General features: G+C 39.8%; 2 protein-coding genes across 2 annotated transcripts in view; both read right to left on the bottom strand.

The window, feature by feature from the left end:
• Positions 1 to 4,962: 4,962 nt before the first annotated feature.
• LOC109466704 (germ cell-specific gene 1-like protein) lies at positions 4,963 to 5,730 on the bottom strand. The gene has a single exon (XM_019764458.1). It carries the CDS (start codon positions 5,698 to 5,700, stop codon positions 4,963 to 4,965), a length of 738 nt encoding a protein of 245 aa, XP_019620017.1. The 5' UTR covers positions 5,701 to 5,730.
• A 4,536-nt stretch (positions 5,731 to 10,266) lies between these two features.
• The window catches only part of LOC109466569 (anthrax toxin receptor 1-like), an 11,965-nt gene continuing 9,168 nt past the window's right edge, over positions 10,267 to 13,063 (bottom strand). The window contains exons 14-18 of the mRNA XM_019764300.1: positions 12,759 to 12,788; positions 12,235 to 12,318; positions 11,086 to 11,208; positions 10,680 to 10,760; positions 10,267 to 10,296 (exon numbers count right to left, since the gene is read on the bottom strand). Of these exons, the coding sequence (XP_019619859.1) occupies positions 10,267 to 10,296; positions 10,680 to 10,760; positions 11,086 to 11,208; positions 12,235 to 12,318; positions 12,759 to 12,788 (348 nt within the window). The remainder of the gene's footprint in view (positions 10,297 to 10,679; positions 10,761 to 11,085; positions 11,209 to 12,234; positions 12,319 to 12,758; positions 12,789 to 13,063) is intronic.

Below are 13,063 nucleotides of genomic sequence, written 5' to 3' on the forward strand. Positions count from 1 at the left end.
CACTTTCAGCACCAAGGACAGACCCTTCCTATTTTCAGATGCAAACGTATTTGTTTTACAAATGCCTTTAGTTGATTGGTAGCGTCGAGGCTGTAGCAGCAGTGGGTTGTTAATCCGCTGTGTCTAGGGCTCAGTGTTGGGAGGCGGAACTCATCCCTCAACTGATTCTAGTGCCTCTTACCTTCCAAATGAAGTCGGGTGAACTATTCAACGCATCAGAGGTCCGTTAGAGAGGTTTTCCCGCAGATCGTTGTGACGTGTAGCGTTCAGCGAGTCCTCACCGACGACGCTTGTGTGATGTGGATAGAGAATATATATCCTTTATACAAATGATTACGCATATTTACATAATTAATGACAAATGGCGGGGATGATAAAAGTTATAATGAGAATTAAACTGTTTCCTACTCAAGAAAAATGACTCCCCATGATTTCTCGACCAAATCACTCGGTCTTCATCAGCTTTCTGACCGGAGTGCTGTAGACACGTGGCTTTTACCCACTTGTGACGTCAGCACTGGGTTAAAACTTCGTCGGAAGTCGGTACCGCCCCCCGTCCCGGTTGAGCGATTCTAAAAAAATGCTATATACGTTTACTCAATACAGTGAGGTATATATACATGTATATGCTACAGTAACCACTCCTTCCTCCCCAAATGTGGCCTTGGTTTATTGATTGAAAACAGCATTGGACGTATCTTACATCATTAGGCCCTTAATGGAAAGTTGTAACATTGAACAGATTGTGTGGTCGTATCTCCCTAACCATTACACACGTACCGATTGCTGGCGAAGTGCTCACGACTCAGGTATGGGGAGGAACAGGGTGGTCCCGTCTGGAATGACGGTTTTTACGATCCCATTAGGCGCTTAAAGTCCGATTGACTGGGGAAACCGACACATCGCTCTTGTCAAGTAGCTTCTAGAACTGCTTCAAGAAACACAGTTTCGTACGATGGCTTAGCATTTGCAAAATGTTATACATGTCTGGTATCCTTTTCCGCATGCAATTTAATGTTCAATTGACTTAAAGTACCTGAACCTTATACTTTGATATTGAAGTAAATCTATGTATGTATTCTAGACATGGGTAGGCCCTCATTTTGAAGAAAATAATTACGTTTGAAAATGATGCAAAAATGATGTTATGCCATGAACTTGAAAGTTTGATCGAAGATAACGGAAAAGAGCCATATGGTGCAGATTTAATTTGGGAGGTGCACATCCCACTTGTGAAAGTGTCGTATAACCGGAAATGAAACCGTAGATGGTGTGCTGTTATTCCCTTTCATCGATCTTTCCGCTATTTGGTTTCTGAGAATGTGCGGGAGTTCTTCATGTTCGATCTAAGCCCGTAATGGCGAAACGTCTGTAGAAAATACAAAATGATGAAGTCATGAAATAGGAAGCAATCGTGCCTGCTATTAAGCCCATGTTAGGGGGAGGTATGCTTCGAGCTTCTGTGATGGACCACATGTGTTTAATTTCATTTTCACCTAGAGCTACGGAGATTATTCAGCTATACATAGACATATAGTTTTATCCTTAGCTGTGTGTGGTTTTGATGATTGGCGTCAAATTGTTTTATGGGGATTCAAACTGCGAGTTATTAATCCACCGTGACTGATTGACCAATATGTCATTAAGATATGGTACAAGTAAGGTGGATTGCCGAGTAAAGTACTACCCAAGCAGTACATTTAGGTGTGATATGAAAACTTACGGTCAGCATGGACAAATAGTTTCCCCATGAAGAGTTATCATCCCTGATAAATTATTAATATCGAATACTAGTATATGTATTCAAACAAGAATAACCAAATTGAATGCTATTTCCCAAAATCACTTCATCTACTCAATGAATTATGATTATGTCAACTAGGATTTTCACATGGGTCTTGTCGATTAATCAATCAATCAATCATGGGGATCACAGCTAACGCTAGCCAGGAGCGCTCAGGGCACATGTATAGTCCCCTGTCGCTCATATTCCCAGTAATAAGAGGCCCTATACGACATCACCACCTGAGGCTCCTGGAGTTTTCAGAAGAGACACAAGTCTCGTGACGTAGCCTGCTTGCAATAGGGACAGACTGGCAGTGAGCAATGATTCTGTGGGATCGAGCAGATGAATTTGTTAAATTTGATGATCTGGCCTTATCAACGTTTAAAAACACACCTTGTATGATGTTTGAAAGTGTCTACCATTTAGAAGATCATAAAAAGACTATGTTTCTAGTAAGATCACAAGAATGTGGGACTATGTATCATCCACTGCCTTTAAAGAAGAAGTCAACCCCCATAAATAATAGTAAATGTAGTGGTAGTAATAAAGTTCATCAGATAGTAGTTGTATGTCTCCTATCGCTTTACATTCCTTGTACAATCAATTAGCCCTCGGGCATGATTTTACTGTCTTAGTCTCCGTACCGTCGACAAATGTATAAAAAAGACAATAGTTAAAACCCTTGCTTGTCCTGTGTAGTTTTCCTTTTTTTATTTAGTTATATCCCAATTAAAAACGGGCATGATTTTTGAGTAAAGATATTAAATAATGGCTTGGTCTGATGCCCGAAAGGAGTGCTGATGTTATGGGTTCTCCTGTAGCTTGACGTCACGCCCAGCTATAAACAAACTACTGTAAGGGAATTGATGTGTCTCAATCTGTTACTTGCAGACATCATAAACATCTTGTGCAGGAGCGCAGTGGACCGCGAAATTAGCCTGTATAATTAAATCAAGATATATATCTTACTTCGTCTCTGGCACAAAATTGTTTCTGCAGTCTGTGTTGCGAGCCTGAAGGGTGAAGTATTCATTATGGCAAACAATAAATTTGTACTTTATGCTTTTGCCTTCCAAATAATTACGATACGGACAAAAGAAATAGAACCATTGTCGACTGATAGGTATTACATATTCTGCTTGACTCAGTTTAAAAAAAAACTTTTGTAATAAAAATACACCATGCATATGCTGTAAAGTCCAAAGTAAGTTGGAAACCATTAGGCTGTCATACCCTTCTTAGTAATCATGAACACCGTAAAATTTGTGTAACGCACATAAAAGCTACATCTGTTAACCCATTGGAATGAGCGTTGTAAAAGCTACATCTATTAACGCATTTGAATATTAAGCAGTGACTTATTGCATATTGTCCAGTGCTAGCCCTTTAAAAATTTGGTTGGTCTGTCCTTGCTGTATCATTTCTTACAGCCTAATAAATCAAATCAAATCATATCATATCAAATCAAATCGTAATCATCTGTTGGTCCTTGGGGTCGGGGTCAGCCCTGCCCTATCCATCTCCACATGGTTATATATGTCCGCCAACACTGGGCCGTCTCTCATTAATATTATATATTAGATAATCAATTAGGACTTGGGACTTTCAGTCACTGTAGTAGACATCCTTTACAAATAAAGATGACGTAATTTTTACCATACATTTAAGAAATACAAGACGTTTTGTAACTATGCAGTATATTTACATTGAGGTTATCAAGCTGGCTCGATATTGAAGACTACAGTTGTGTGTATTTTTTATGAACAAGTCCGTATAATAGTCTTATAAGTCTTATAAAATGATGTGGTGGTAGACACATAAATAAATACATTAGCGATGGGTTAGGGGACAAAGTGGGTTTACTGTAAATCAAGATATTAATGTTCATGAGAAGAAATCACCGTATGAGAGCAAGGTGTATACGATATGATCACAGAAATACAAAGCATTTCTTTTTTTCATTTACAAACATTACAGTTTTTTTAATCCTGTTTTAGGACCTTTAATTATTAATTAGGCGAAACTTCTGTTTTTTACGTAAGCTTTCTCATCTGTCTTATATAACATAACCAAACAAACTTTTCATTTCAGTGAACGTCGTGTAGTACGTATCTATGACAAAGTACTTCATGTCTATGGCAAGAAAAAAGTGTTGTATACAGTGCAACGCGATCAGTTTGCAGTCCTACAACCTCAATGCAGAACTCATATAATCAGTACTTGAATCGACCAATGACATATTGTTATGTACAACGTAAAAAAATCTGAACAATCAAACAATCAAACAATGTAGGCGATGCTACCGAATTAAAGAAAATCTAATTAATCTGTAGAACTCGGTCGTCCAATCAAGTAGAGTGCCTGACCTATCGAATGTAATCCTATTGTGGGTAATAAGAAATGCTAATATAGTCTTTAAGGGCACATGGGGAATTAAATTATGGTCATTATATTACTGATTGTCGTAAACATTTAACCAGTTCATACATAACATTTCTAGAATACAGTAAGATTGATACTGTTTGCCAAACTCTTCTAGGTCTAATTGTATAGTGCTAAGTGTAGACTGTTGGAGGGATAGCGATGAAAATTTACCATTTACATAGCTCTGAAAGAAATTTGACTTGGGTGATACCGTATACTGTTTCGTCCAGTTTCAATACAATTATACATACCATATTGTACGTCATTTTGATCTTACTTATCTGTAAATTCTCTCAAAACAACATGTAGTCACAATATATTCCTTTCGAATGAATTTCGTCAAATCACAAAATTGTATGTTGAAACGGAATGATCTATTCGCTGTAGATCAGCTTTTCAGTCTATAGAACATGAGGACTGTAAACTACGTTTAAATCGTATCAAAATCATATCCAGTTGCTTGAGTAACTGCTTTTTGGCCTAATGATACAAAGTTGTCAAATTATCACTAGTTGTACAAAAGTTGTCAGACTAATACGTTGCATTCTTTTGTGAAGCAACACGCCATTTACCTAACAGTAGATGTTACCCATTTTAAGCGGTTCTGATCTACTTGTTCTTTGCTGTATTAGCTATAGAGAAGTTTAGAAAGTCACAGTATTAACTTATAATTTGAGATTTTCACATACCATTCTCTTTTAACTGGTCGGAGGTTTTTATGACATGTACGTTTTGGAAGAAGTCAGAGGTACTTAACAGCGTGTCTCAACAGTGGATCTACTAGCGACGAGTTGCAGGTCTATGATTTCCTCCACTTTCTTCAGCTGTGCCCTTCGCTTGGCCTGCCTGATCTCTGCCGTCTTTGTGCTGAACGCCTGCAAACTGGCAATGGAAGACATCATATCGCAGAGGAAGGCGAGCCAGGCTATCTTGAAGGACCAGCCGTACCACCAGTCCACGGGTCTCCAGATGTCCCCGTCGCTCTCCACGTTCCGGTTCAGGACGATGATGAAGAAGATGCGGCCGAGGAAGGAGACCAACCCCGACGCCACGGACATGAGGGCCGCGACGCGGTGCATGGACGGCTGAGACGTACAGCAGCCTCCCATCTGGCAAAACAGTCCTATTAACAAAAGACAGATGGACCCACACTCCGCTGCGATGGCTCCGATAAATTTGGGCACCTCGGTTCGCGGGAGTCGCTGGATGAACGAGTCGCACCGCTCCGCCTGCCCTCGTATCCTACTTTCCCGACACAGCGTCCAGTACCCACAGTGAAATGATATGTAGAGTTTCCAGTGGCTGATTTGTATTTTGGAGCCGTTTATCTTGCGAGTGTAGTCCTCGACTGACCCTCTGACCTTCTCCGTTCCTTCGGTCCAGTTGGACGAGACGAAGGCCGTGACGGTGAGGCCGATGGTAGTCACGGAGAGGAGCACGGCGAGACACGGGCAGCACGCGCGCGACGCTACCATCCTCACCCCGCTCATGTCCACCCGGGTGGGACCGGTCGCCTGGCAGCTGTCTGTGAGAAGGGATGAGTATTAACTGATTGACCTATATTGACTAAAATTAGGATCATGTCCTGAGAGGTTTTCGATTCATCCTCTCGAAACCAATCGGCATGAATTAAACAAATCCATCAGCTCTAAGGTAATAAAACACCAGGTGGGCCGACACCCACCCCCACACACACACAACACCTACAATCTCCCGCTACCTTACCAACATTGATTACCCGGCAGATGTATAGCGGGTGGCATGAAGGCCAGGATTGGAGCATCCCTCACTCACCATGTGACACGGAGGGCCAGCACACACAGCCGCGGTCATAATTCCTTCATCCGCTCCCGGAGCACATCCCGAGCCTCGTGAAACAACTTCAGTACCCAGCCGTCTGTTTCAACGACTTTTAGCATAATGTGAGAACAAAAAATATGTGAAACATGGCTTGTGTATACATTTTGCAATTCTACCAAGTAGATCTCGGATTCACCGTGATATGATGCACTGGGAGTTTTTTTAAGAGCGATGGCGATTGACTGACATATTGGGAATTGAAATTCCATGTGCGTTGCTTTGGGGCAGATTTGTATCTGTTCACCGAGGGATGGTGTATCATAGGTCTTTTGTTTTCTTTTCTAATAAAAGATTGCCTTATTTTTGTTGCCTCCGTCAGAATTACAAGGTGGCATCAGAAGAAAGCTTGGTGATATATGAGATATAATAGGAAATAGATATTGAAATTAATAGTCTTCCCATGGACCTAACTTAATGAAATATGTTGTCCCATTCCACCTTACGGGCTAAAGTTTATGTCTCCCTGCAGCAAAATGTAGACCTATTGAAGCCGTGCCATAAGTAAGGGATGTTCTGAACCCTGTGGGCAGACATGGGGTGCGTGAAATTGTTAGCCACAGATCAATGAAGCCGACATATGCCCTGTTTTGTAATATTGCGTCAAGGCCGTAACCATGCCCAGATGCGACTGGTAATAAGAAAAGGCTAGCGAAGAATGCAGTCCTCATCTGTTCGCCTGCAGCAGACTGTAAAGTATTACTTACGTCTGTGTACTGTATGACATTGACGGATGCTGCACACATCTCATCATATATACTAGTAAATGATATACGTTTTCTGTAGAGTTCGTTTGTGTGTGTGTGTGTGTGTGTTTGTTTGTGTGTGTGTGTATGCGTGTGTGCGTTTCTTTGCGTTTCTCTGTGTGTGTATGCACGCGTGCGTGGCTGTGTGTGCGTGTGTTTGTGTGTGTTTGTTTGTGTGTGTGTGTATGCGTGTGTGCGTTTCTTTGCGTTTCTCTGTGTGTGTATGCACGCGTGCGTGGCTGTGTGTGCGTGTGTTTGTGTGTGTATTTTTGTGTTGTGTGTGTGTCTGTGTGTGTGTGTGTGTGTGCGCGCGCGCGTGTGTGTTTGTGTGTGCGTTCATCAGATGAGAGGACAAAATCATAATTGTTACAAAAACTGTTTGGGAATAAACAACAACGTTAAGTTAAAGAGAAATACATATATGCGTTGAAGCATTACAACTCTGTGATTTGAACGTGCCAAAGTAAACAGCACTACAAGTCGACCTTGACGGAACTTGTAAATGTCCGCTAGACTTAGACTGTGAGGCGCGTGTAGTTCTCATAATAGAATTACGTACACAGTATAAAGATAAACTATACCCAGTGGTGATCTTTGTCAATGAGTAACTGCAACAGCGTGTTGGTGCCACCCTTAATCCTTTACGGCGACGTCTCGGTATCGTACATGTATATTCAATTTACCTTGAAGTAACGCATTCGAAGTGTCAAAGGAAAACATGTTGGAAAGAAAAGGTTCTCCCCGTTTAATTACCGGAGCCTGACACGGTTCCATCTCGCTGAAGTACATCATTTAGGCGAATAATAGACGCAAAAGCCACACGTAATCTTGCCAGGTGGTAATTTTACAAATGATGGTGGGGACCACGCGACGTGACCACGGGATTAAGGCTCGTGTTAATTCCTCCCATCGGTGTAAAGTGTGTAAAAGAGTGTGGAAGGACCGGGAGGTAGCTGATCATATCTTGTGGATTGATGAGTCGGGATTACCCGAGGCGGTACTATCACGCACCACCATTACCTTAACACATGTAGGGCCGACTTTAATGGACCCTGAAGGCCAAATGAATTTGTAAGATATCTTGAAATGGGCTGGGGAAACGTCTTGGTCTAATCCAAGGATCCTTTATTATTTTTTATCGATGCTTGAAGATTAGTTACAGTCTGCTGCACAAAAACCTGTGTATTTGTACTTGCGGTCCTGCACTACAAAAACCAGATCTTTAAGTATAATGGTTAACAACTTCCACTCCAGTGACGCAGTGCTACTACCTCCACTCCCACCGACCCACAGAAACTTGCAAAGACATGTACAAATGCGAAAATACAGTTCAAAGTTGTTAGGAAAACCCATGTGAAATTTAAAGAATCATTCCCATCTCTGGACACGACCAGTTGATTACAGCGTAACGTCAACACGTTCATTGCTACGACGTAACTATTTGATGTGTTTCATTTCAGGCGAACTGTTTTCTGTCGTGACCATTACAATGAAATGCAATGACTTATTCAAGTATCGCTGATTTGGAAACACATTATCTATTTTGGAAACAAAGCCCAATAACATCTACTAGTATCTGACGTGATGATATATAATACTGGACCAGGTGTAATAGTGTAAAAGTAAACTTTTTGTAGCAAAGAATCGTGATATTATATGGTAATGTAAAGTTGGTCGATCTATTCATCCTTGACTGGTTAGCTGTTTTGAGTATGTTTTCTGTTATCTATTATCTATTGTAAAAGTTCATGTAGGAAAGAGGGTGAATAAATCCATCAACACTTCAGACTTCACTTGTCTTCACAACCAATAATGATATACAGCTTTGACTAACTTTAAGATACTCCTGCTGCATGAAGACATCATGTAGTTGTGAGAAAAAAGAACTCATGATGAGTTCTTTTCACAACTACATGATGTCTTCATGTCTTCCCAACCATGATGTCTTCACGTTTGCGCCACGTGAACGTCATCCATGTCGTCTGGAGAACATGCCTGGGGCACCGGGAAGTCTATGTATAGGAATAATCAGTCATGACTCGGTTCGTCGCGATGTAACCTTGTCTCATGCTGCAGGCGTGCTTTTTCTTACATATATGTTACTCGTATGTCATCGCCGACGGTAGATTCAAACGTCGGTGTCTTCTTCACCAAACCCTTGAACCAAGTGCCAGACATCAGGGATGGGAGGAAACGTTAGAAAAACACATTTGACTGAAATATTAACTTATCCATAACCAATATACCACAGGCATGGGGGTGAAATGTGTTGTTTTTCCTGCCGTTTCTTCTCGTGCAATTTGGTGAAATTGATTCATCTCTGTAATTTTTGTAGCCAGGTGACATGAAAATCAGTGTTGAGGTAGAGTTTGCAAGTATCCCCAGGTGTTAAATCTATTATTGTATTTATTTCTATGCAGGATAAATTGGTCAATAGTGAACAACTGTGTAAAGACATTGGCTGTGGTAACTGTCCAACAAGTGTGTTAGATAGAATTCTGTCCATACTACACCCACTACACACTAACTAAAGAAATGCTTCAGATGGACATCAATACTAGCTGATGATGGATCAACAGTTCATCTGATTAGTGGCAAAAAGTAGGACAACGATTACGGAGAATGGTTAAATGGCATGGCTAGGGTTCCCTGGTTTGGTCTCTGTCACTAACTCTGCAACAATGTATCATTAGGCTTAGCCCAATATGTTCTTACATTCATAACTGTCTAAAGAAGCGAGAAGAAGTTGAACTTGTAAATAGTAGACCACATTAGTATGTATAGTTTAAGTGTTATTGCTGTATTCTTTTCCCCTGTTTATTCATGACCTGTACTTAGCTTGTTAGAGTACAAACGTATAATAAAGGTCTTTCATTCAATATTGCGCTGTTTTGTGATTATACTAGTGCACAGTTTCTATCCTATAGACGTATGGTAAACAAAGTAAAACTATGTACAAGACGTTATCTCTAAGACTTACATCGAAGTCTAAAAGCGTCGGTTCCCTTCTAAAAAGAAGATTACATCACATGTCCAGGTAATAACAATTACGTTTTGAATATATTAATGTACAGAATAGTCTAATACGACATAGTATCACAACATACCATCTCAATCTTATTCTCTCTCACATTAATAACAACATAACATTATTGGCAAAAGGATATTCTTAGCTAAGTTTGATCATAAACCTACAGATAACAATTAGTATATTCTGTAGATGCTAGGATTATTTATATCAGATGAATATTTTAAAGGCTACTTATCAGCAGTAGCAATGGTCAATATCTCAACACGATCTTTCTAGTTCGCCTCTGCTCATTTTCTACAATACAATATACCACTGGACCAGTGGATGTAAACTGCAAAGTAATCATTTGATGTCAGGGAAAATATGGTTTGCTTTCCACCACCCAAATATAGAAAGGATGGCGAGGTGTTGTTTCCTTCATTTCACGTTCTTCTGACTACGATGCACAGCCGCTGGAAGAAACGCAAAACAAGTTTGTTACAACTACGAAGCATCTTTATGTGTTTTAGTCATGTTATTAATTTTTATGGAGAACAATAGCACGGAGTTATAGCCTTAGACATTATTTGATAAAGTATCAACGGTACTTCATTCTTTATGCATGCAATCTATACAATGCATTCCTTGTACATCTTGGTGGTTACGCCTTTATATTGAAAATATATCGAACCATAAGTAGATTCAACTATCGTAATGTAGTCTGAAAATATATTTGATTCTATGTCGTCGTGAAAGAAAGGCGTTTACAATTATACTGACAGATTTTAACGAATAAGGTTGCATGAGGTATTCTGGACATGTTTGTTAGAATAAGGACGGAGGAACGTCGCAGTACCTTGTCCCCTGGCCTAGGTCTCATGATGGCGACTCTGTGGTACTGCTTCAGTAGATACTCACGACAGGCCTGCAGTTTCCTCTGTACAAGACATAAAATCAGACACAATATTCTACCCAGACAGATATACAAATGATATACAGGTACATACATGCAGATATTTGCTTATAATAACTTTCTCTTTTCCTATAATACTTATAATACTTGTATATTAATCCCATGCATGAACACCACTACATATGATGACAGATTGACTGCAGGTAGCTTAAACTACAAAAGTTAATTTGGAAGAAGGAAGAAGATGAAGTGTTGTCAATGTAAGTACAGGAAATGCCGCAATAGCAGCAATTCAACACATTAATTGCACTTTAAACTCTTATACCAAAATGATGGATATGTAGCCTACCAGGATAGTTTCCCACAGTGTTGGAGATTTGGGCACTGGCTCCTGTGTAACTTCTACCTTAGCGTCTTTCGGACGGTCCAGCTTAGCTCCTGCCTCGGTTGATCCCAGTCCTCCCCATTGAACCTTCAAGAAAAACATTGTTGATAACAAAATTCCAAAAAATTTACAGTACACGTGTTGCTTGGACGCTAAATTTCCATACTTCAGGTATCTTGTGTCATTTAGGTAGAGAAGATTATTGACTAATATGTGCTGATAAACATGATAAGCTATATTACAATACTCATAGGAAAATCTACTAATGTAACTGGATAACTATTTTTCAGTTTCTGCAAAGATTCATCTTATATACTAGTATTGAATATCTGAAACAAAAATCATAATCTTAGACGTTCAAATTCATTCATTTGTTCATTCATACATCAATCATCAATACATAGAAATCTATCAATTTATGAAGAAGTCAACGATTAAGTGTGAGACATGAGGACATGACATAAGCTCATACGGATAGAGTTTTTACACTTACAAGATCGTAACTTATTTCTTTCAAGGGGACTGCTAGGAATTCAAAGAAGCTTCAATATGGTTTCCCACAATTCACATCAAGGAGGAATATGTGATTACATTGTCCTTCCATTGACCTACTTTACCAACCATTCAAATCAAAGAGTATTTTGATTATCGTTTGCCCTCAAGCAACGACGGGTGATCATCCTAGCGTTCTGAAGGATTTAAATCTCCAATGAATCACATACGGATAATGATGCAGGCTAAAGGGGAAGAAAGACATAGTCTGCACTGCCCACAACATTCCTATAACGACCCTGGCTTTCAACATTTCCTTTACATGTCCAGATGATGTATTTGGGAGGTCATCACGGACCTACTAAGGGAGATCATCAGTCATCATTATCAGCACGTATTTGGCATGCGGTTTGATTTCACTTGCTTTCCTCATGATTTATGTTATGTTTAAAGTCTACGCGACCATTGCACTCTACATCTAACGCATCTCACTGTCATTCATCAGGTTTCTTTTCAAAGTAAAGTCCACGAGCACAAATAAGATGCGTCATTGATTTGGGCAGCAACAGGTATAAGATTTAGATACAAAGGTGCCCTTGACGATGACATTTGCCAGCGTACCTGCATACGGGACATTCCTCCTGCGCCCCTACCTCCATAGTAGGAAGCACTGACTTTGGGCCACTTGGGTTTTTGTTCGGCTACCTGCGTATGAAAAATTCAGCTTATTACAGAAACCAAACTGACAAAGAGAAGAAGCCCCCATAGCTTAACTAGAAATAGAATCATGGTACATGTAGTTGCTATGCCTCTCTTACCTGCTTATATATTGCACAGGCTCTCTCTTTGCTTCATATACATTATTATTTTTAAGTACAGATATAAAGTTAAATTAGTGGAAGTATAACTTTATGTTAGGACATGCTTTTATACCATTCTTAGCATTCGGTCATGAGCTTGCAATAAAGAACCTTTATGATTTCTGGAGATCCTCCCGTCATGCGAGGACACTTTGTCTTAAAAGCAAACGTTTTCTAAATCTCGGTAAAGATGAAATGATGGCTCAAAAACTATGGTCTACACAAAAAGTATAGATATCTTTTAAATAAGCTATAGACAGTGAAAGATGGATGATAAATTGAGACCTCTTCTTCTTCTTCTTTCTCATTGATGACCTATAACACAAACAAGATGAATTCAGTTTCCACAGCAGGACTACCATGATATTTACAAATGATACTTCAGCTACAGAATCACAGGCTGATGGTCTTATGAAATCTTGCCGGACTAGACACATAATGAATGATCGATGCACATCTTGCCGGTAAAATGTATCTCGTCTTCTACGTTACCTACAAACATCCAAAATTTACGTAATCTTCTTCAAATATCATGCGATGAGACGCTACAATCATAAAGGAAACAGGTGATTTGTATGTCAAATTTATAT

Source organism: Branchiostoma belcheri, unplaced genomic scaffold, assembly GCF_001625305.1.
Source record: "Branchiostoma belcheri isolate BF01 breed outbred unplaced genomic scaffold, Haploidv18h27 scaffold17, whole genome shotgun sequence".
Lineage (NCBI taxonomy): Eukaryota > Metazoa > Chordata > Leptocardii > Amphioxiformes > Branchiostomatidae > Branchiostoma > Branchiostoma belcheri.